General features: G+C 39.5%; 1 protein-coding gene across 6 annotated transcripts in view; it reads left to right on the top strand.

Annotated features, from left to right (window-relative positions):
* CFAP221 (cilia and flagella associated protein 221) overlaps positions 1-25084 on the top strand; it is a 132052-nt gene that overhangs the window by 84570 nt on the left and 22398 nt on the right. For all 6 annotated transcript variants that reach the window (XR_006656766.2, XM_045203161.2, XM_024569687.3 and 3 more), the window contains 11 exons: positions 1544-1664; positions 1749-1860; positions 2053-2161; positions 7844-7931; positions 12153-12242; positions 13752-13850; positions 15372-15477; positions 16745-16878; positions 18628-18708; positions 19363-19470; positions 19561-19695. Coding sequence is in view for 5 of the 6 variants with exons in the window: in XM_045203161.2 (XP_045059096.2) it covers positions 1544-1664; positions 1749-1860; positions 2053-2161; positions 7844-7931; positions 12153-12242; positions 13752-13850; positions 15372-15477; positions 16745-16878; positions 18628-18708; positions 19363-19470; positions 19561-19695 (1183 nt within the window). In the remaining variant the exon portion in view is untranslated. The remainder of the gene's footprint in view (positions 1-1543; positions 1665-1748; positions 1861-2052; positions 2162-7843; positions 7932-12152; positions 12243-13751; positions 13851-15371; positions 15478-16744; positions 16879-18627; positions 18709-19362; positions 19471-19560; positions 19696-25084) is intronic.

Here is a 25084-nt window from a genome sequence, read left to right as displayed (position 1 = left end):
AATAGCTTGATTTTCTTCTTCTCTTTATGCATAGATACGCATTACATATTTACATCATAAGGTACACTAAAAGTGTAACTTTATGATTTATTATATATCATGATTTTTTCCTAAAGACACCACTTGAGTGGGATTTTTACATATCTATCTCTCCATAGACTTGTTCTTAACTACACAAGAACATTACATAGGAGAAGCACCTTACAAATGCTGATATATACTATTTCTAAACTATTGTGTTTTGGTTTCCCAACTAATTTAGTATCTTATTTAGCACACTTTTTACATTTTCAAGGACTATGTTTCAAGACCTGCATATCTCTCCAATCTGAAAATAGTCCTATAACATACAAATTTCACCATGAAGAGAAAAAAAGTTATCCTGGCTTCAGTGTTCCCTGAAAGCTTCATAGGTTGCTTTTTTTGTTTCAGAATAGGTTGTGGATGGACTTACTCATGTCCTAAACTTGGCTCAGCCAAATTCCACATGTAACACTTTAATTTATCACTCTCTTAGACCCCTTCATTTTTATTGTCAACACTAGCAATTAGATTTCTTAAAGAGACTGTTTTTTTTAACACTCTCAATTTTTTTGTTGTTTCTCAATATTTCCAGCAGGAGTGATGTCAAAACTCTTTTGAGATGTGGGTGCTGGGCCAGAGCTCGCTCCTTAACCAACCATCTCATCCCTGCACATCACTCCATGTCCATCAAAGTGTGTCCCACCAGAGGACAGGTTCTCCCATGCCATGGACCTTCCGGGACACTCTCGAATAAGCCATGTTAGATTTGAGGTTACTGGCATGTCACCCATGTTGTGCAGTGGGGCCTGTTCAACAGGTGTGCAGCAAATGCATATTGACTGTCAGAATGAGTGAATGTTGGTATATTCTTATCTCATATCTGTACTATCATGGAAATGTGTACCCCTGTGAAACAAGTCTTCAGGTATTCTTGCTTAAAGGAATGCTTCATAGGTAGCACTTATGAACGTAATATAATTCAACTAGATCTCATAATAAGTAGCTCAAATAGCTTCCATACTCATGTTAGCAGCACTGTCTATACATACATACATTTGTCCAAAGGCAGTTTGCAGTTATATTCAAACATCAGTCTGAATCTCCTTTTGAAAGATCTTAGTACAAATGGTGAGCATAATTATTCTTTTACTAGGAAGATAAATCAGTGAAGGGTTTTTTTTAATGTAGTAAATTTATCTACTAAAAACCAATAGCCTAGAAGTAAATTTTGCTAGACAATGAGAGCAATTTTCAGCATATCATGTTTTCTGCTTGTTATGTTCTTCGAGAATATAAGAAAAAACAGCCATTCATAAGCTATTTTGCTGTAAATTATTATCCTTTGGTATGCTGACATTGCATTTATTTTAGTACACCAATGTTTTAACACACCACTTGGTTTTCAATGACTAGTTAATGGACTGTAAGTCATGGTATTATCTGAAGAAAGATAAAAATAGGAACCTTGAGTTGTTGGATTATATGCAAGTACTAATTTAATATGTGTTTTAAACTATAGATTAGAAGAATTTAAAAGATTAAATATTCTTTCTAAGAAGCAATGTATTCCTCCAGAAAAGTCAATGATAGAAATAAATTTTCACCGACTGCCAGCAAAATTAAAACCTCCAAAGATTAAGGTAAGTGAGCATCACACTAACCATGATGGGAGTTAACCATGAAAGAAGCAAAATAATGAATTTTTCTTCCTGATTTGGTCTCAGGAAATTGAATATCAGAACTTGAGATTTCCAGTAGATTTATCAAATCCATTTGCTGTGGCATCTGTTTTAAACCAAGAACCAGGAAAATTGAAAATTAAAGAATTAAGAGAAGGTAACCAGCCAATCCACCTTAACTCAGCATCTGGGCAGAATATAAAAGAATTATTGCTTGTGGCCTTTACTGTTTATGAACTATTACAACAGAACTCAGATGGCTACGTTTTGCCATTGGGAATGTGTTTTTCTCTTAGCAAATGATTCTGATTTGATTTCTGGTATAATCATTGTTTGCTCCTATTCTCAGTTTTGGACCAAGGCAACGAGATTTCAAAAACAAGACAGATGAAGGAAGCACTGTTTGAACAGAAAGTCAGACAGGACACTTGTGAAGAGATTGAAAATCACCTTAAGTGGTAAATATTGAGCAATTATCTGTATCAAGTGACAGTACTTTGTTTTTGGTAATGGCTTTTTTAAATATGAGACACTGAAAAGTTATAACTCTTTGAAATAATTTTGATTATTCTTTTCCTCCACTGGACCTTCTGTTTCAGAATGAAGTTTTTACTAGGAACAAATCAGTGTGACCAAACTATGCTCTTTCCTAAGCGTGACCAGACAGTAGCAGAACTGGAGTGCACGTGGGAGAAGCCAGGACACTGCTCCTTGCTGCCTGCTGCTGCCAGCAGCCACTCATTCCCCAGGAGCCCCCAATCTCACTGCAGCAGGAGCCCCCAGGGGTCTTCTGGGGAGTCTAGCCGTGCAGGCTGTGGTGGGGCAGGTTTCTGGTGGAGGTTTTAAAATTCAGATGTGAGACTTCTATATGTGCTCCTGCAATCAAAATTGGAGCCCTTTTCAGAATTTTTTTTAAAATCAGGTCTTACCGGGTGTATCCATATGTTTATCCAGTCAACTAAAGCAAACTTTAGAGACTCTTAAACTAAGCTAAAAAAAAGACTCCTGGAGAGGATCTTTGAGATGCTGTCTTGGCCATTCACCTGCCCAGGCATTCCCCACCCTGTCACCCTGCCACCTGCCTGCATGGTGGTTGAGGGTGCCCTTTCTTCTCATGGAAATACCTTCTGCTTCAGTTTAAGTCTGTATTCAGGGTCTCACCTCAGCTAAATAGGAAGTATGCCAAGTAACCAAAGAGCATTTTTAATATATTTTTATTTTTCATTTACACTTGACATACAATATTATATTAGTTTCAGGTGTTCAACCCAGTGATTAGACATATAACTAAGTGATCATGCCAATAAATCTAGTACCCACCTGATGCTGTACATAGTTATTAAAATATTATTGCCTATATTCACTATGCTGTATTCTACATCCCTGTGACTATATGGTAACTACCAATTGTACTGCTTATTCTCTTTACCTTTGTCATGCAACCCCCAATCCCTCTCCCATCTGGCAACCATCAGAATGCTCTCTGAATTTGAGTCTGTTTCTGTTCCACTTGTTTATTTTGTTTCTAAGATTCAATTGTTTATAGATATGTAATTATTGTCATTTTATTGTTCATATTTCTTATCTTCTTTTTTTCTTTTCTTCTTCTTAAAGAACACTTTTAACATTTCATTTAGTACTGATCTGATGGTGATAAACTCCTTTAGCTTTTTCTTATCTGGGAAGCTCTTTATATATTCTTCATTTCTAAATGACAGCTTTGCTGGGTCAAGTAATCTTGGTTGTAGGTCATTTCATCATTTTGAATATTTTGAGCCAATCTCTTCTGGCCTGAAATGTTTCTGCTGAGAAAGCAGCCGACAGTCTTATGGGAGCTCCCTTGTGGGTAATTAACTGCTTCTCTCTTACTGTTTTTAAGATTCTCTCTTTGTGTTTAACCTCTGGCATTTTAATTATGATATGTCTTGGTGTGAGCCTGTTTGGATTCATCTTGAATTCTCTGTGCTTCCTGGACTTGTATGTCTATTTCCTTCACCAGGTTACAGAAGTTTCCCATCATTATTTTCTCACATAGGTTTTTATTTATTTATTTTTTATTGTTCAAGTATAGTTGTCTTCATTTTCACCCCACCATGGCCCCGCGTCCACCCTCAAACCTATCCCCTTTGGCTTTGTCCGTATGTCCTTTATATATCACATAGGTTTTTAATGCCTTGCTCTCTCTCTTTACGTTCTGCTACCACCATGATGCAAATGTTGGTACACGTGAAGTTATCCCAGAGGTTCTTAATACCATCCTCACTTTTTTGGATTCTTTTTTCTTTTTGCCACTCTGATTGGATGTTTTCTGCTTCCTTATATTGCAAATCTCTGATTTGATCCTCTGTTTCATCTACTCCACTGTTGATTCCCTGTAATGTAGTCTTCATTTCACTTACTGTATTCATCATTTCTTACTGGTTCTTTTTCGTTTTCTAGTTCTATTTTTTATGATTCTTATGTCATCATTGAAGCTCTCACTAAGTTCATTTATTCTTCCTCTAAGTTCATCGAGTGTCCTTATAACCAGTATTTTGAACTCTGCATCTAGCAGATTGCTTGTCTTCATTTTGTCTAGCTCTTTTCCTGGAGTTTTGTTCTGTTCTTTCATTTTGAGCATGTTTCTTTGTCTCCTCATTCCAGCGGCCAACCTGTGTTTGTTTCTGTGTATTAAGTAGAGCTGCTTCTCTGGCTGGTGTGGCTCAGTTGATTGGAGTGTCATCACATAAGCTGAAAGGTTGCAAATTTGATTCCTGGTCAGGCCACATGCCTTGGTTGCAGGTTCTGTCCCAGTCAGGGCATGTGCAAGAGGCAACCAATCGATGTTTCTCTCTCTTATCAATGTTTTCCTTTCCCTCTATCTCCTTCCCTCCTCCTCTCTCTAAAATCAATAAGCATGTCCTCAGGTGAGAATTAAAAAATAAATTAAAAATGTAGAAGTAGATCTGCTACATTTCCTAGGCTTCATAGAGTGTGGCCTTATGTAGTAGGTGTCCTATAGGGTCCAGTGGTACAGCTTCCCCAATAACTCATGCTGGGTACTCCAGGTCCACCCCCCCCCATGTTGTCTACGTACACTCTTCTGTTGTAGTTGAGCCTTGATTGCTGTTTGAATGTCAGTGGGAGGCATTTACCCCCAAGCAGACTGGCTGTGATAACTCTTAAGGGTCAGATGTTCAGGGGTCCACACCGTAGAGCAGGGCTTACTTCCTTGGGGCTCTGGTGCCCACTGAGTCTGCTCCTTGTGCATGTCACTTGTGGAGGTGGTTGGGTGGTGTTTTGATGCACTCTGAAGCTGTTCCCTGGATGCACTGGCTCTGAAGCAACACAGGAGGTGCAGGATTAGGTCAGCTGCCACCTCTATTCTGCTGGAGGTTACCTGGCATGAGCTACAAAGTGGTCTCAGATGGCTGCTACTTGTGTTGGGCTTGGAAGTGCCTAGGAGACCAAGCTGTGAATCAAGACCAGCTGCTGCTACTCCTGAGCCTGGGGATACTTAGCAAACGTATTGGGCATGCCAAGACCAGATGCTGCTTGTTTGAGAAATTATAGGAAAGTCTGTAGCATGAGTCAAGGCAGGCCATTTGTATAGAAAAGCCACTGGAAAGGAATTGGGTGACCTCACAAGCTGGGTGTGGTGGGGCTTCATGAAATCACCAGAGTGGGGCAAACAGTGTTAGTTAGCCAGGGTGCTGGAGACTCAGATATGGTATCCACCCTCAGACTCTGTAAGGGGAGGGCTCAGCAAAGGAACAATGGCCTCTGCCAGCACTTTTGTTTGGGACAAAGCTGCCTCTACAGGCTTCACTCTCAGGCCAGACACTTCAGTTTCTCCCTAAATGTCCCGGGTGCCCTTTGGACTGCCACCCCAGTACTGGAACTCAGAAGGAGTGGATTCAAGTTCTTACACAGGCCCTGTAAGAGGAACACCTGGGACTCCAGCTGCCATTCATCTCACTCAGACACAATCCCCACTGGTTTTTACAGCCAGAAGTTATTGGGACTTCTCTTCTCATAGCTGAAACCTGGGTTGGGAGGCCTATTGTGGGGCTGAGACCCCTTGCTCCGTAGCGGGGATCTTCACAGACAAATATCCCAACCTGATTTTTATCTACCATACATGGGTGTGGGACCAGACTTTTCCACATCTTTGCCCCTCCTACCAGTGTGAATGTGGCTTCTCCTTTGTATCCTTAGTTGCAGGATTTCTGTTTAACTAGAATTCAGGTAATTCTGAATGACAGTTGTTCTGTAATTCACTTGTAATTTTGATATGGTTGTGGAGGATTTGTGTACCATATTTACCTATGCCATATACCATATTTTCAAAGAGGATTTTTAAAAATACTCTTTCCCTATTGTAAAAATGGACACATTGTCATGGTAGAAAACCTGAAAAATATTTATAAAGTGTAGGGAGGGAAACATACTCCCTATAGTGCTGTGTTTAAATGTTTTATCATGAGCATGTGTTTTTTTTCAATACAATTTTTAAAATTTAAGATAAAAAATAATCAGTATGATGCAATGACCACGTCCTTCTTTGATGCTTGAAATCACATCATAAATTCAGTTTTAAATGCTGTGTTGTTCATTTGATATTTCTCCCAACTTTTTTTGTTGAAAGATATTAAACCTGCCAGTAATACCCATATAAACTTGACATAGGTTCACCAATTGTTAACATTATGCCACCCATGTTTCTCCTTACTTTCTACACACACACACACACACACATACACCCCCACCTTTTTTTCCTGAACCATTTGAGAGTAAACTGCAGGCATGAAGTTTCACTCTTAAAGACTTTAGCATATAGTTCCTAAAAACAAAGACATTCTCCCACAGTACCATAATCACTTCTGAGAAACTTAACATTGATACAATAATATAGTAATAATCAGCCCACACACAATTTTACCCAGTTGTCCCATTAACGTCCTTTATACCTGGGTTTTTGGTTTTGGAGAGGAGGAATCCAGAGTCCAATCAAACATTATACAATTTGTATTTAGTTTTCATGTCTCTTTAGTCTCTTTTAATCTAAAACAGTTCTCCAAACACACCCTTCCCTTTTTAAAACTACAGTTGCTACTTATTTTGAACATGCACCAGGCTTCATCACAGATACATTACATACCAGAGTTTTTAAACTGTGATAAAATTTATAAAATTCACCATTTTAATCATTTTAAAGTGTGCAATGCAGAAGTTTTAGGTATATTTATGATATTTTGTAACAATCATTATTAATTAATTCCAGAACATTTGTATTACTCCAGAAAGTAACCTCATACCCGTTAAGCAGTCATTCCCCTCTGCCCTAGGCCCTGGCAACTACTAGTCTACTTTCTATAGATTTGCCTTTTCTCGACATTTTATATAAATGGAGTCATAGAATATAGGGCCTTTTGTAGCTGCCTTCTTTTACTTACCGTTTTCAAGGTTCATCCATGTCACAGCATCTGTCAGGACTTCATTCCTTTTTATGGCTAAATAATATTCCATTGTGAGGACATCCATTCATTGGTTGATGAACATGTGGGTAATTTCCACTTTTTGGCAATTGTGACTATTGCTGCCATGAACATTTACATACAAGTTTTTGTATGAACATATCTCTTCAGTTCTCATATCTAGGAGTGGACATGCTTGGTCACATGGTAATTCTATGTTTAACTTTTTGTGGAGCTACTAGTGTTTTTCACCATGGCCAAACCATTTTATATTCCCATCAGAAGTGTTTAAGCATTCCAATTTCTTCACACCCTTGGCAATACTTGTTATTTTTCTATTTTATTATTATCATTATCGTAATCCTCATCATCACAGCCATCATAGTGGATACGAAGTGGTACATCATTGTAGTTTGATTTGCATTTCCCTAATGACTAATGAGGTGGAATATAGTATTTTTTATTCATAAATATTTCAGCATGTGCCACTAGAAGATAAGCTTAACTTTATAAAACACATTATTCATCTTAATTATGTTGAAGTCTACAACTTCTCTTCCCCACGGTGTCTCCCCCAATATCTCAGCATCCCTTTTCAATTGCAGAGTAGAGCTAAGACACTGTATTCTAAAATTGACTATTGTATTCTGATGGGTTCTAGAAGTTGTTTTTTTTCCTCCACAGGCAGGTGCACCTTGGTAAAGATCATATGTCTTTTAAATTTAGAAAAGACCTTGCTGAAGAGAGGCAAAGAGTAAACAACAAATACAAGGTCAGGATTACTGCTAACTGGATATCATTTATTTCACTAACTATTTTTGAATTCCTACTATAGGGGAGATGCCATATCAGAGGAAAGAAAATTTATTGTTGGGAGTGGAGGAGGCTGGTGACAAGTAAATTGTTAACTATAAATCAAGGTTGGCTGTAAATGTCACAAGAGATTTATACTATGTCTTAGGGGGATTAAGAAGCCAGAGAGGTGAGAGAACTCATCTAACTGGAAAGCTTCCTTTAAGGCATTGTATAATTTTTTTAAAGTTGTGAGAAGACAAGGCATTCAACTGAGAAAGAGGGAATGCTTTCAAGTTTGGGCTGGAATTCTGGGGGTGAAGTGCACTTATCCCATGATCTGCAGAGCAAAAAGGTAAGAGAGACCCAAAGACAGTAACCAGGAGCCACGCCAGAACCAGATCTAGATCAAAACAGGTGACTGAGCAGAGAATGGAAAAGTTATTAGGGGAGGAGACCACATCTGAGTCACCAAAGTAGCACTCGTAGGTTCAGGGAAGGGAGAGTGGAGACAGGAATTGTGGGACTCTGTGATACCCCTAGGCGCACCATGTGATGAGACATTGTTATGTGTAGGGCAGGTACAGACAGCAGTACAGACAGGTCCATAGTGGCTGAAGGACAGGACACACAGGAGTCAGAGGTGATAAGACTTGGCTAGGAATCATCACTTACTATCTTAGCTAGGGTTGCCATAACAAAATACCACAGACTGGGTGGCTTAAACAACAGAAATTTATTTTCTCACAGTTCTGGAGGCTGGAAGAACTAGATTAAGGTGTTAGCAGGGCTGGTTCCTCCTGAGATCTCTGTACTTGGCTTGTAGATGGCCACCTTTCCCATACACCTTCACACTGTCTTTCTTCTGTGTCCAAATTTCCTCCTTTTACAAGGACACCAGTTACACTGGACTTGGGCCCACCCTAGTGACCTCATTTTGACTTGATTACCTCCTTCAATACCATATCTCCTAAGAGTTAGGATTTGAACATATGAATTTTGGAGGGACACAATTTAGCCACTATATATGTATGTAAGCTTGAGAGTGTATACTTCCCACACTCAGTGCTACACACAGTGGCAGAACTAGGTAGGAAGGATTGAGAAAAAAGCGTGTATCTTGTCAAATATGAGTGTATTTCTCATACAGAATACATTTTCTTCCTCAATTTGGAGTCCAAATTAGATATTTGAATAAATTTGTTCTTTTTAATTTTTTTTCAAGGAATATAAAATCATTACACTGGTAAATCTTAGCATTTAAGAAAGGCACATATTAGCTTGGCATTTAAATTTAGTTTGGGGTATTGTTGAGATCCTTTGCACACAATTTTAAAAAACAAAATATTACCCTGGCCGGGCAGCTCAGTTGGTTAGAGTGTCGTCCCAATATGCCAAGGTTTTGGGTTTGATCCCCTGGTCAGGGCACATACAAGAACCAACCAATGAAGGCATAAGTGAGTGGAACAACAAATTGATGTTTCTCTCTCCCTCCTTCTCCCCCCCACACTTCACTCTCTCTAAAATCAATATTTTAAAAAACATTGAAAAACAAAATAATGTGTTTTCTGTGAACCCCACCATGGAGTATTTTCTAACCATTTTAAAGATACAGGTGATATAGACGTGGCACAACCAGGTCAATGTGAGAATTAAGGCTATCATTTACAGTACTTGGTTGACAGACACACCCAACTGTATATTCACCAGGCAAGTGCATTGAGTAAATGCCCACTGTATGTAAGATTCTGTGATAGTGAATAAGCCATGGTTCTTGCCCTCAAGAAGATCACAGTCTAGAAAGAGTACAGAGACATTAAGAGATAATACAAAATGTGCTGAGTGCAGCGCTAGAGCTAGAACTTGTAGATAAATTGGAAATGAGGGGTGAGGAAAGGGAGAATGATTCCTAGGTTTCTAGCTTGGGTGCATGTTTGTGGTTTTAAGTGATATCTCAAATATGGAAGGAAAGATGGCTTAGTGGAAGATGAAAAGTTTAATTTGGGAATTGTCACATCTAGGGTGACTGGAGGAAATCCAGGTGGTAGCTGAAGGAGCAAGTCTGAGCTGGAGACAGAGACTTGGGAGTGACCAGCATAGGGTAGAGACTGACACCACAGAACAAGTACGGTGACCTGGGGAAAGTAAGTTTCTTGAGAAAGAGAGTAGTCAAGTCAGGTATTCTAGAGAACTTCAGGATTTAAGGGGAGAGCAGCGGAAGACTAAGCAGATAGAGGAGAAATGGTTGGAAGGTCAGGGGACCTGGAGAGCACAGAGAAAGCAGGTGCAGAGGGATCAGTCAAGTGCAAAAAGGATTCCAAGATAATAAGGCCTGAAGTGTACACAGTGGATGTGGCCATTTGGAGGTCCTTATGTGCCTCCAGTGACAGCAACTCCAGTAGACTTGAGGAGGGGAAAATGCCAAATTGTACTTCTCAAGGAATGCGTACAAATGAGTAGTTTCTTGACAAGTGGTTTCCTGAGAAGTTAAAATGAGCAGGGGCAAAGAGAAATGGATGGACCATTAGAGGGACGTGAGAGGTCAAGGGTTTTTAATTGGAAGAACTTGAGCATGTTTATAGACTGAGGGCAAAAGAGCCATTACAGAGGAAAAAGTTGAAGAAACTTGGGAGGAGGCCATGGTCAGAGGGAAAGATTGCCTTTGAACAGGAGGGAGGCCTGGAGAAGTCCAAATAAGGAAGGACTGTGGGTATGTCAGGTTTGCACGCAGAGAGGGAGCTGTTGGAGAATGTTTGTGGTCTTGTCTTCCCAGACGACCCAGGAAGCAAGGCCAGCTGCAGAGACTGTGGGGAACAGGGGCTGGAGAGAGGCTTGCAAAAGGTATTGAGGGGACCAGAAAAGGAGTTGTTGCATCCTTACTGTCAATCATCAGGACAAGTAGAAGGAAGAGCAGGCCACCCTGAGACCCTCGTGTAGTGGGAGAACGAGTGTCTCAGGGACCCTGTTCTCTGTGTCCAGATTTCATCTGGCAGCTGAGTCCTGGCAGGTGACCCAGTAGCAAGGAATACCTGGAGGTCCAAGGCAAGTGGCAAAAAGAGAGAGGGGAAGGGTGAGAGAATGTAGAGGGAGTCAGCATTACAGCTGGATGGCATAACCTTCAAAGATGATGAGCTCATGGGAAGATCATTGATACTAAACTCTGAAATGTTCACCATAAATAAGTAGGGTCCTAATCAAAATGTAAGAAATCTCCCTTTTTTCTTCTAGCTAACTACCTATTTGCCAATCCCTTTGTTAAGCTGCCTGTTTAATTTTACTTTTAGTGGTTGTGGGGGTCGGGGTCTCTCCCCACAAACTCTGTATTTTGAACCTAAGGTCCACAATCCCAAACTAAACTTCCTGATATTGTGCAAATCAGAGCTCAACAGCTCACCACCCCGGAGACGAGAGTACAACTCTCTTACCTCTGAATTGAGTATTAATATGGTGATCAGAATAGATTTCTTCCAGTTCAGTCTTTAAAAACGATTATGAACAGTGTTTCTAAGAGCCAAGGTAGTTTGGAAGTTACCTAACAAGTAATGAAAACCACAGATAGGCAAAAACTTTTGCAGTGTGCACATTCTTTCCCATGGAAGCAGGCATGTGTACACACTGAGCCAAGCCCAGCCGGCCTATCCTGGGAGTGAGCCGTGGCCCCTAGGTAATAGGAAAGAGAGCTCAGGGGCCCTTAGGGAAGGAGATGGAGAAGGGGAGCAGCCTGGGGACAACTTACTCCTGGGAAGGCACAGACCTTGTCAACCACCACCATGCGGGAAAGGGGAGGAATCATTTCCCTTTGTTAAAATCTGATACTTGGATAATCAGCTCTGAGGAGCTTGAAACTTCACTGAGACATTAAATTTCTTTTAAATGAAGTCTCTGTACTCCCATGGTTACACGCTTCTCTAAAACCCTTTCTGTGACTTTTAAATGCCTCAGAAATAATTTCCAGACACTCTCCTCTAGTTACAAAAAGAGTATATTGGATTTGTTGTGCTTTTAAAAAAACTCCCTATGTTTAAAAAATGAGTATAATTATAATAATCCTTTAAACCTAATTATGTCATCACTTCTCCCAAAGGGAACTTCTTGGGTGGATTTGATGAATTGTATAATGGGTTTCTAGCACTTTTAAAGAGAAATAAAGTTGTGTGCATTTGTATTCAATTTTAATATTTTTGGTGATTAAAAACCCCAGCTAGATAGAGGAGATCCTGTTTTGGATGAGGAATTTCAGCGACTGAAGACAGAAGTTAACCACAAACGGGTTGTTCACAATCTAGAAGAAGTGGGTAACTTCCCTTCATTTGGAATCTAATTATTGGCAGCTGTTTATATGCTTACTTTTAAAACATTAAACAACTTTAAAGAAACCCTTTTAGCAAGAGATATTTAATAATTTTAAGTATGCTTATATTTTCAGAGTGTTGTTTACTTACATAGTCACAATGAAGCCTCAAAACTCATGTTTTCTTTGAAAACAACAGCATGACATCCTTCCCACCCCTCTACTGTCTCTTCCTTGGTATCCTTTCCTGAGTCCCTTTGCTCTCTCCATGCCCATCTGACGGTCCTCAGGGTGGGTCTTTAGGCCTTTGTTCATTAACCCTACCCTTGGTGGGAAGGAGACAGACAGGAAGTCAGAAGCCAGAGTTCTGGTCCCATCTCTACCACAGATTTGGGACCTGAGAAAAGCCTTCTGGGCCTTGGTGCCTTCATTTCCTCAGAAATAAAATGTAAAATGGGAACAGTAGGTCCTCCACCTATGTATCTGCTGTCATGTGATAGTTTCTGGTTAAACCCCAAGTTTTAATTTTAAAAGTGAAAAAGTTCTTCCTAATCTCCCCACCTCCATCATTCTCATTTTCCTTTTCTGGGTTTGCTACATCTGAATTATTTTAACCTCTTTTTCTCTCCCTTGTATTTAATCTTGCCACTAACTCTTGCCAGTAACTCTTCCACAAGGCCATTCCCAAGTCTAGCCTTCAGGTCTCTCACCCTAATTAATCCAACAGATTGTTCATATATCTGCCTCTCCTCCCTCTTTTCTCCAGCTCACTGCATGTGCCAATGTGAGGCTAATTCATTTCTGATGCCTTTTTCATCATATTATTTCCCTGTTCAAGAATCTATAGTGCCTGAGGCTCTGGCTGGCCTCAGTACACCCCCAGGCACCCTTTCCTCCACATTCGCTTACCCATCACCGCACACTTGTGCCCATGTGCTGGTGCTCAGGGCTGGGCTGAACAACGCCATCCTTCACTTCCACCAGACACGGTGCCATCTGCTCCTCTCCATTCTGGATGTAGTGCCAGCACCCACCACATTTGACTGAATTCTGTGTGACTTTATTCTTCTTCCTCAGGGTCGCATGTGTTTGTTTGAGCTTCCTGAACACTAACTAGACTAAATTTTTTTTTTTTATTGTTATGCAATTACAGTTGTATGCCTTTTCTCCCCATCCCTCTACCCCACCCCAGGTGAACCCACCTCCCTCCCCCCTCTCCACCCTCCCCCTTGGTTTTGTCCATGTGTCCTTTATAGTAGTTCCTGTAATACCCTCTTCCCACTATCCCCGCCCCCACCCCCCACCCCAAAGCTTCTACTTTTGTCCTCCAACCCAAGAATTATTCCCTATGATGCTGTGTATACTCAAAGTGCTTAATAAATGCTTATTACATGGCAGAACTAATGATAATAACTAGATTTGAGATCAAACTCTGAAGCATTTGTATGAAGTGTTAATGTCAGGGGTTAAAATTCAAGTCTAAGTTGTGTGTATATTTTTTGTTCTCAGAAAATCAAGGAATTTCATCCTAATTTTGATCCACTTACTAATAATACTTGGGTCAGCAGGTTCAGGGCCCAAAGACGGTTTCAACAAGCAGCACGCAAGGTAAGTCTCAGTACCAGATTGAGATTTTAATTTGTTTAGTCATCAGCACAAGGAAATCAAACAATGAGCTTTTTGTAACAGCTTTATTGAAATATAATTCACATACCATAAAATTCACTCTTATAAAGTGTACAGTTGAGTAGTTTTTAGTATATTCACAGAGTTGTACAACTATCACTGCTAATTTTAGTACATTGTTATCACCACAATAAGGAACCTGGTTCCCATTAGTAGTCACTCGTCTTCCCCCAGGCCCTGGCAATCACTAAGCTACTTTCTGTCTCTATGGATCTGCCTATTCTGGAAGCATCATATAAACGGAATCATGCAGTACATGGCCTTTGTAACTGGCTTCTTTTCCTTCACGTGTTTTCAAGGTTCATCCATGTATCAGTACTTCATTCCTTTTATAGATGGACACCCCACTACAGGGATAGTCCACGTTTTGTTTATCATTCACCAACTGAAATATTTGGGTTGTTCTCACTTTTTGGCTATTATGAATAATAGCCATTATGATGCTGTGAACATATGTATACAATTTTGTAGATGTATGTTTTAAGTTCTTTGGGTATATATAACTAAGAGTAGAATTTCTGGGTCACATAATAATTCTAGAACAGTAGGATGCTGATCAGCACTTTCTAGAGATAACAATTGAGAATTCCTGTCGGATCTCGTCTCTGCCATTCAGGCTTATGGCTTCCCCTTCCCAGCAGCCCTCTAACTGCTGTGGCTGCCTTACCCTCACACTGGTCTTCCACCCACCACATCACTAGCCCTTAATGGCTTCCTGAGATCAGAAGAAAATAAAGACTTCTTAGCCTCTAATGCCAGTAAAGGGTATAAGGCCACACCTCTCCAGCTGTCCCCTGTCTTCTTTGTGGTTCCCAGTCCTCGTCTTCTTCCATACACATCAGCTTGGGCCATCACCTTCATGCAGGCTGACATTTGTTCCCACTCCAGTACCTTGCATGAAACTGTCCACAGAGTAGCCACTTCAAAATATCTGTTAAATGAAAGAGTCCTTTACATGATAAAAAAGAGTGTTAATTATAGAATGAACAGTCTGAAATCAAAGCATAATGATGTACAGTTAGCATTGCCCATAATTCACAGCCCTATTTCTACAGAATTGTCCATTTAGTTTGTCTTTCACCTCTGAAAACAACACAGTGGAAGTATTACTATTCAGAAATACTGAAAAGAAAGAATATGGAAATAGTCATTTTTTTTCCACTCTGGAAATATGCAAAAACCAGGTCTCATAAATTTGGTGGGACAAGGAAGGCTAGACGACAACTTGGTCTTTTCTTTGTATTCAGGGAAGTCAATGGTGCCCTGACCTTGAAGTGCCTGTGGCCTCAATCTCGAGCAGCAGCATGCGACTGTCCTTGTGAATTCTGACTTAGGGTGGTGGCCTTAGCCCTTAGCTGTGGTTGGGAAAAGTGAATTAAATTAAATGACAAAATGAGTGTGTGCCAATTAATCATTTGAAATCATTATTCTTTCTAATTCTAGGTCATGGTTCATCGACGATTACTCAATATGCTGGACGCTGTTCGTGCCATGGACAGAGAGGCCATAATAAAAAGGCTCAGGCATGGAAGACAATCAATAACACAAGGTGAGGTCCAGCTGGGAAGTACAATGATGCTTTGACCAGTGATTTTCTGGTCATGAGATGTCTTTATAATGAAGTTAGCTGTGTAGAAGTACAATATTTTCATAAATCACATGTATCAGTTTTCTATGGCTGCTACAACAAATCATAAAAAACTTGTGGCTTAAAACAATATAATCTCACAGTTCTAGAGGTCAGAAATCTAAAAATCAGGATGTCAGCAGGCCTGGTTTCATCCAGAGGCTCCAGTGGAAAATGTTTTCCTGGCCTTTTCCAGCTTCTGGAGACTGCCTGCATTCCTTGGCTCATGGCCACTTCCTTATGTGCCTCTGACCTCTTGCTCTGTTGTCATGTCTCCTTCTCTGATGTTGACCCCCCTGCTTCCCTCTTTTGTGGATCCTGTGATTACTTTGGGCCCACCCAGATAACCTAGGACAACCTCCCCATCTCAATCAATATCCTTAACCTATCACAGCTGCAAAGTCCCTTTTACCATAGAAGGTGACATAGGCACAGGTTCCAGGGAATAAAACATAAACACCTTTGAAGAGGCATAAATCACACCTCCATACCAGGTTTGGCTGAAATACCTACCCAGTTGATAGTAAACTAGGCTGACTGACTTAAGTGAGTCTGTGAAGTTTGACTGTGGTTCAACCTCCAGTTTTCTGCCTTCTGTTCTTGTCACCAGAGGCTGGGGTAGTCGACACTTAGACGTGTTGATTGATTGGCATGATCTGGTTTTATCTCAATTGAGTGTTTACACATAAAGCTTTTAATCTCATACTATCTTTGCTATTTAAAAAAATTCCAATCTGCTGATCCACAGGTTGACTGGGACTGGTGGAGGCCATTCTCAGTAGCTTCTGGAAACCCAAAAGCCACATCACCATCTTCTCCCAAAATATGTATTTCCAATCGGTGGTCATATGCAAATCCTCAGGCAGGCCCTGATCTTTCCAGACCTTTCCTCCCTTCCCAAGCCCAAGCCGCCGAACCTGGCTCAGGCTTCCCTGTCCTCCCCAAGGAGCAACTTTTTGGATGTAAAAATAAAATACAATTTTTAAAAGCTGGAGAACGGGCTGAGGTAAAGAACAAAGGACACAGTAAAAACGAGATTATATACATACATACCTAGACACTCTTTTTGAAATGGCATATAGCAGGTACTTACTAATGGTGTGTGACAGATATGCAACTGAAGATGGTGGTTTCACATAAAAATACCTTAAGAAGCCCCCCAAAGTGCCATTTTGTTTTTCCCTCATAGACAAGAATCCCTCCAAATACCTTCTGCTGCGGATCAGTCAAGACGATTATTCCAGCCGGTTCTCTGTGTCGCCCAAGCAAGTGCTGCCCTTCGCCTTCCCATCCCGCAGTGCTCCCCAGGGCTCCGATGAGTTGGTGGGTGCTGTTGGGCTGGGATGGGGGCTGGGCATGGTCAGGTGGTTGTTAGGCAGATACCAAGTCAGGCCCTACCTCAGTCTCAGTCCCTTTGTCTCCTCCTGAGAGGCTCCCAAGGGAGACCTGTGCCCAGGGAATTGTGGCCAATGGAAAACCAGGGATCATCTACTGCCACATACGTGGTATCTGACACACCTATGCAGAATTTTCTGATAGCCTGAGCTGGGTCCTGGCCAGCCTGGAACCCACAAAGAGCACTGAGCCTGGCCTGAAAGCCCGGGAACCAGTCCTGAGAGCGGAAGGGAAGACGGAAAAACCCAGAGGACCTGGCCTGGCCCAGGAGGCAGGCCCTGCTCAGCTTTGCATATTGAAAGTGCATATGCAAAAATTTTTTAGTTTCAAAGAATAATTCACATCCCATAATATGTGTTAAACACTGCAGATTGATTTACTCAAGAATTACAGGACTGACTTCAGAAATTCCATGTGTTTTCTGCATTAGAAAATTAAATGACTTTAAAGATTAGAATATTTAGTTCATAGGAAATAATAAATCTGTGAGTTTCCAGCAACAGTAAATATCTGACCCTCAATAACTGATGGAAGAGATCATCCCTGTGCTGTGGAGCCCATCTCACTCTTTTGAATAGTTCAAATCTTACACATTTCATTCCATGCTTTGGTTAGTTCTGCAAGGCTTTGCTGCTGCTCAGGGTTGAGGGAAAACAGACTGCTCAGCATTCCTACCTTTAGAGAGTTTTCTAATTCACTCCATGAATACTGTACTTTATCATTTCTATCATCACTATTTAAATATTTAGCATCTTTGAAATTGGGAAGTGTCTTATAATTAATGAAGTATCAACATTGCATCGTGCTAATTTAATTATAGTGTCTTAGATTACGTGAAATACAGTGTGTACTGAGTGCCTGTAACATGGCAGGTGCTGTCCAGGCTTTTGAGGTGTCTTGGGCAGATTGACCTGCAGGAAGTTTTCTAGGTAGTGCTTTGGGGTTAGCAGCCATAGAAGGGAGGAGCAGGAGTGGACAGAGACAGGAGCAAGAGTAGACCTTCTTCACAAAAGTCTCAGCTGAATTCATGAGGAGTTCTGATGCTGGGATGGGGTGAGAGGACCCAGCATTTACATGTCCTTCAACCTGTCATTGGAGGTGGGCTGCCATTGGAGGGGCACATGACCTTGACAGAGGCAGCTCCCTTTAGCCAAGGCACCTCCTGAAGCAGGCTGACCCCTGAGAGTTGTTTGTATGAACAGGACCCCTAGCAGTTGGGGAACTAAACCCCTCAAGCCTAAAGGGGATTCTGGGTGGCACATTGAAGCATCCACAATGGCAGGAAATGAAAAAAGAAGAATCACACAGTTTAGTAGACAAGTAGAAGGGGTGGCCAATGCTGCCTCCGGGCCACACACATCCAGTAACAACTGTGGTTGCAGGAAGGGTTACTTTAAGAATAGAACTGTTCACCCTGGCCAGTGCGGCTGTGGATTGAGCGCTGCCCTGTGATCCAAGAGGTCACTGGTTTGATTCCAGTCAGGACACATGCCTGGTTTGCAGACTAGGTCGATGTTTCTCACCCTTTCTCCCTCCCTCCCCCTCTCTAATAAATAAAATCTTAAAAAAAAAAAAGCAGAACTGTTCACTTAATATTCAAAATGTATAGAAAAAGAAGTATAGCCACTTTTGCTCAGTGTTGATTATGTTTCTATTTCTTGAATTTTCACATTTTAGGCTCCTGATGGCCTTGGACCAGTCCCAATTAAATCTTCAGAAATTCAAGTCAAGCACAGTCATTCCTTCTTCAATCTGCAGGTCAGACCTGTTATGTGGTATTAGTTAATCAGGTTCCTTATGAAGTGAACAAAATATTCCTGAATTTGAATTGCATTATTTTATTAGTTCTAATATGCATTATACTGTGTGGTATACTGTGTGTATTTCTCTGCTGCTATTTTATGGTATGTGTGAGGTATCACAGATTCTGTTTTCCTAATGTGGCTCATGGGAACCAAGATCCTTACTTATTCTATAGAAGTACCATATATTATGCATACCTGAAGCTATCTGAACTACATATATTAGAAACTTTAAGAAAAAAACACAAGGTGAAGTGAACAAAGTTAGTCATTTCTCCTTGAGGATATATGACCATTTCTGGTTTTGAAAATGTAAATGTTTTAAATTGATAAACCAGTGTGTGGTATATTTCTGCAGTTAAGCCACATGGGACTGTGAGTAACTGCGAATGTTCCTGTGTGCTGGCACTGGAACAGGGCTCAGCACTGGCCCTGAAGTCTCTTCGGTGCCAGTCAGAATAACAGCGGCCACACATCTGATGGCTGCTACGTGGGGCTCGTTTTTCTTTTACCATCAGGGAGGTGAGAAGAGCTAGTGCTGAGCGTAGACCCCACTAAATGGTCATGGGCTTTTAAGGAGATTCAGTCAGGTATCTTCTTTCACCCCCAGGTTCCTCAACTGTACAAAATTAAGGGGTATCAGCCATTCTCCATCCAGAGGTCTTCAACAAGTTACAGACCTCAAAAGGTAGTTCGAGCCCTGAAGCAAGGAGCTGAGGTAAGACATCCCACCCTTCAGGAATTGCTCTCACCTGTCCCCTCTTGTCCTGGCATCAAGACTAACACACTGCTCTTGGTTCTGGAACAGGATGAAGCCACCACTGTTATAGCCCTGCCAAAGCAGGACATCACCCCTCAGTTCCCTGGCAAGACCTCGATCTTGAGCATGAAACCACCCGAGGCCTTAGCTGTGTCTCCAGATTATGACCCACTTTATATTTTTGTAAGTGACAATTGGCAGGAGTCTTGTGTTCTCTGTTCCTTTATTTCAACAGTTACTTTTAGGAAAACAGATGCATTAATTGGGAATATTTTTATCTGTCTGGAATATCAAGATTTTAAAAATATATCATTTTTGAAATTGCTTGCTTGGAGAATATCAATGTTTCTATCTTTGAATAATTCTAGCATATTCTTATAACAATAGCTTTGTGATTTTTTTTCTAATTATGTATTATATATATTATATATATACATGCACACACACACATAAAATGTTTTTAAAACGAGAAAAAAACAATGAAGAAAATAAAATAAAATTACCCCAAACGTCATCACTCAGAGCTCTGTTGATTCTTTATTCCACCCTTGCACAGTGCATCTTTTCTGTACTGAATGCCTCTTCCTCCCAGATTTCTATGTTCTGCTTTGTTTCTGTAGCTGCACTTGATTACCCTCCTCAAGCACACCCTAACCATGGCATTCTCCTGCTCAGCATCTCATGGACCTCATTTTCTTCCAAATTAAGTCTGTGCTCCTGAAGATATGAGGCCAGTCACAGTTTTTTCCTGTTCTTTCCTGTTACCTACACATGGCCAGACTTTGTATGCTTTCTTCCCATTACCAGGTCTTTGGTCACTCTGACCTGCCCTCAGGGAGTTCCCTCTTCTTCTCTACATTTCCAGCGACCTAAGTCCCAAGTGACTGCAATCCAGACAGGAAATCTGATGAGGTTCTATGCAATAATGAAATCATCAGTCATATGCCATAGTAGTTGCCCAAGTTATGGTCCATTTTTTTAAAAAAGACAGACACATACACACAGAATTAAGGAACTTGAGACACTACTTGAGAAAGTCTCTTTTGTGAGAATCTCCAAGGATGAGTCTGTATCTCTGTGTGGGCAGAAGTGCTAATGGTCACACCCAAGGTCACTCAGCCAGTTAGAGGGAGAGCTGAAAGAGAAACCTGACTGTTTCCTGGCTCTTTTCCTCAGTGTTCTTCCTCCGATTTTTGCTGCTTTTCTATGGAGAGCTGTGATGTTTGTGGTTTGGCCATAATGGGACATTTTCTTATTGTATCAGCATTGAGGAGAATGTTCGTGAGAGGCATAGCATGTTAGAGCTGGAATAACCTCACAGGACATTTAACTCAGTGATTTTCAAACTTCCTTTAGCACCAGAACCCTCTCAATAGCTGAAGTTTTATAGAAAAAGGCAAAATGTAAAACAGATAAAGTTCTAGTTGCTGGGATGGTGGTGGAGTAGGGGGCTCTCCTGAGGGAGTATCCCTGCAAGACCCTGGGTTCCCCACGGCAAGGTTTGAAAACCACTCTTCAGTTTCTTATCCCCTAGATCCACCCACTACCATTACCTTTTAAAAGTGAGAAAACTGATCTAAATAAGTTAAGGGAATTTTCCATAGTCACACTCATACTTCCTTAGAAAATATCAGTAGTTATTAATTAACCCATTAATTCCACAAATACTTAGGGAATGCCTGCTTTGTATAGGATAGGAACCTAGGTATAGGGGCAATTCATCCAAGAGACACGACAACCCTAAATAATTATGCACCTAAGACCAGAGCTTCAAAATACATGAAATAAAAACTGATTGAATGGCAAAGGAAAAAATAGACAAATCCACAATTATAGTTGGTGGATTCAACGCTTCTGTCTCAAAAGTTAATAGAACAATTAAACAGAAAATCAATAAGGATATAAAAGACTTAATTACCACTGTCAGTCAACTTGCCCTAATTGACATTGCTACAATACTCTGCACAAAAACAATAGAATGCAGATTCTCTTCAAGTATGCACCAAAGGTTTGCCGAGGTAGACCTTATTTTAAGCAATAAAATAAGGCTCAATAAAATTGAAAAGATTCTGACTTTGATGGATTAAGTCAGAAATCAATAGCATAGAAATATATAGAAAATTCCTCCAAAATTTAGAAGCTAAATTATATACTTTAAAATAGCCTAAAGGCCAAATAAGAAATCAAAAGAAATTATAAAGTATTTTTAACTGAATGAAAATGAAAACACAACACAAAAAGTTTGTGAGAAATTTATAACACTGTACACATACACTAGAAAATAAGGTAGGTCTCAAACAAAATGCCCTCAGGTAACCCTTTAGGAAACTCAAAAGAGAAGAGCAGATAAAACCCAACCTTAGAGAAGAGAAATAATGAAGATCAGATTGAAAATCAAAAACAGAAAAACAAATACAGAAAACTGGTTCTTTGAGAACATAAATAAAATGAATAAACCTCTAACATAACTGGTCAGGAAAAAAATGGTAAAAGACATAAATGACCAACATCAGGAAAGAGAAAGGTAATGTCACTCCAGATACTACAGACTATTAAAAAGATAAGTTAATATTATGAAAATTTTTGTGCCAGTAATTTAGGCAAGTTAAATGGACAAATTTCTTAAAAGGTACAAAATATTAAATCTTATTCAAGAAGAGATAGATAATTGTACTAGTTCTATATCTATTAAAGAAATTGAATATGTGATTTAAAACCTTCCCAGAAAGAAAACTCCAAACCCAGATGCCTTCACTGGGAAATTCTGCCAAACATTTAAGAAAGAAATACCGTATCTACAAAAATTCTTCCAGAAAAATAGTAGAGGAGGGATTACTTCCCAATGTTCTAGAAGTCAGTGTTACTCAGATACCAAAGCCAGAGAGAGACATTACAGGAGAAGAAGCTAGAGTGTCCTTCACAAATATAGGTGCAAAAAAATCATAAATGTTTAGCAAGTCAAATTCATCATTATGTAAAAGGGATGCATCAAGAGCAAATAGGGGCTTATTCCATGAATATAAGATTAGTTTAACATTCAAAACTCAATGTAGTTCACCATATTAACAGACTAAAAAAGAAAAAAACAATATGATCATCTCAATAGGCACAGAAAAATTATCTGACATCATTCCTGATAAACACTCTCAGCAAGTGAAGAACAGAAGGGAAATTTCTCAACCTGATAAAGAGCATCTGTTAAAAACCTGTAGCTAAAATCATACTGCACGGTAAACGACTGTTTTCACCCTAAGACCAGGAATAAGGCAAGAATATCTTGCTGCTTGTGTTCAAGATCGTAATGATAGCCGTGCAACAAGGCAAGAAAAAGAAATAAAAGACATCCAGATTTAAAAGGAAAGAGTAAAATTGTCTTTATTTACAAACAAAATGATTATCAACACAGAAAATACAATAGAACCTGCCTCAAAATCTACTGAAATTAATAAGTGAATTTGCCAAGATTGTATAAAAATCAATTATATTACTATCTACTGTCAACGAACAATCCAAAATTAAAATTTTAAAAAGGCATGCCACTTAATAACATCAAACAATATGAAACATTTAAGGATAGTTTGGACAAAAAAATATATAAGACTGTTAGCCTGAAAATTAAGAAATATTGATGAGAGAAATCCAAGAATTCTTAAATAAGTGGAAAACTATACCATGCTGGTGGATTCAGATAATTAATATTAAGATGTCAGTTCTCTCCATACTAATCTAAAAATTCAACAAATCCCAATAAAAAAACAGCAGGCTTTTTCTTTTTCTTTCTTTCTTTCTTTTTTTTTTGGTAAAATTCAACAGGCTTATTATAAAATTTATATGGAATGTCAATATATCCAAAACAACTTCAAAGAACAAAATTAAAGGATTTATACTACCTGACCTCAAAATTTATTATAAAGCTACAATAATCAAGGAAGTATAGTATTAGCATAAGAATAGACAAACATCTTTGGAACAGAATAGAGAATCCAGAAATATATACATTCATACAATTGTGGTCAGCTGATTTTTGACAAAGGTCCAAGACAATTCATTGGAGAAAAGGTAGTCTTTTTCAAGAAATAGTGCTGGAACATTAGGAGATTCATTTACCAAAAATAAAAATAAAGAAAAATAAAAATAAAAGAACTTTATTCTGTACCTCATACCATTAATAAAAATTAATAGCTCATCGATCTAACATATAAAACCTAGAACTAGAAAACTTTTATAAAACACACAGGAGAACATCTTTGTGACCTTGTGTTATACAAAGATTTCTTAGATACAACATCAAAACCACAATCCATAAATGGAAAAAAAAAATTAATTGGACTTTGTCCAAATTAAGAACTTCTGATTTTCTAAGGACACTTTTAAGAAAAAGAAAAGATCAAAGACTTAGAAAATATTTGGAAATCGCATATGTTCACTACTTTTAAGGGAGTGATTGATTGTTTTTCAAATATGTGAAAACAGATCAAGTTATATACTTGTAATGTGTGCAGTTTATTGTATATCAATTGTACATCAATAGAGCTATCAAAGAAAGAATTTTAAAAACCCTAAGAAAGAAAACAAAAAGAAAAGGAAAGAAATACCAGTTACAACCAGGAAAGCATTATAGTGCAGTATCGGAGTGATTTCTGTCATTAAGCCTGTAGAAGAGAAGGCAAAGGGTCCTGTCTGGGAGAGAGGTGTCCAGGAAAGGGAGACCCCTCACACTGCCAGTGCAGTTCGGAGGTTGGAAACACTCAAGATTTTATAAAGGTAGATCATTCAAGCAAAAGAAAAGGCCGTTATAAACTCTGGGCGTGGGATCAACAAAAATTCTATGTATTCCTTTTTTTTAAAGATTGTATTTATTTACTTTTTTAGAGAGAAGGGAAGGGAGGGAGAAAGAGGAAACATCAATGTGTGAGACAGACAAGGATCTGCTGGCTGCCTCTCACACGCCCCCAGCTGGGGACCTGGCCTGCAACCCAGGCAGGTGCCCTGATCTTTCAGTCACAAGCCGGTGCTCAATCCACTGAGCCATGCCATCCAGGCTCTATGTATTCCAATTAGGAAACCCAGCTAAAATTTGGTGTTGTTTTTAGGAGTTGATGGAAAATACAAACATAGAATCTACTTGTCCTAGACACTAAAACTCCTCTATCACAGGTCATGCATTGAACTTTCACACACACACAAAACACTAGTCCAAGCCTCTAGTTGGCTTGGCAGAGAAATATATTTGCACAGTTAAGTCAAAATAAATATTATTTACTATTAGTTTTATTAAATAATATTTATTAAAACTAATAATATTTAATATTATTAGTTTTAAGCTTTCAGAGACAACCTATGAACAAAGCATGAAGGTCTTGGGTGTTGTTCCAGAATGTGAATGTAAACAATCTTAATAATCAAAAGTAAAATTGTGAAAGAGAGGAAGAAAGGTACAGGAGAGTATGGGGATGGCGATGTTTTTATTTCACAAGAGAGGGAGTTGAAATACTCAACTAAAGATAAAGAAACAAGAAATAGGCGTGGAAGCACATATCATTTCAAATGGCAAAGATAACCAGCAGCAGAA

Source organism: Desmodus rotundus, chromosome 2, assembly GCF_022682495.2.
Source record: "Desmodus rotundus isolate HL8 chromosome 2, HLdesRot8A.1, whole genome shotgun sequence".
NCBI lineage: Eukaryota > Metazoa > Chordata > Mammalia > Chiroptera > Phyllostomidae > Desmodus > Desmodus rotundus.
Note: the sequence above shows the minus strand (reverse complement) of the source record. Positions and strands in the feature narration are given on the sequence as shown.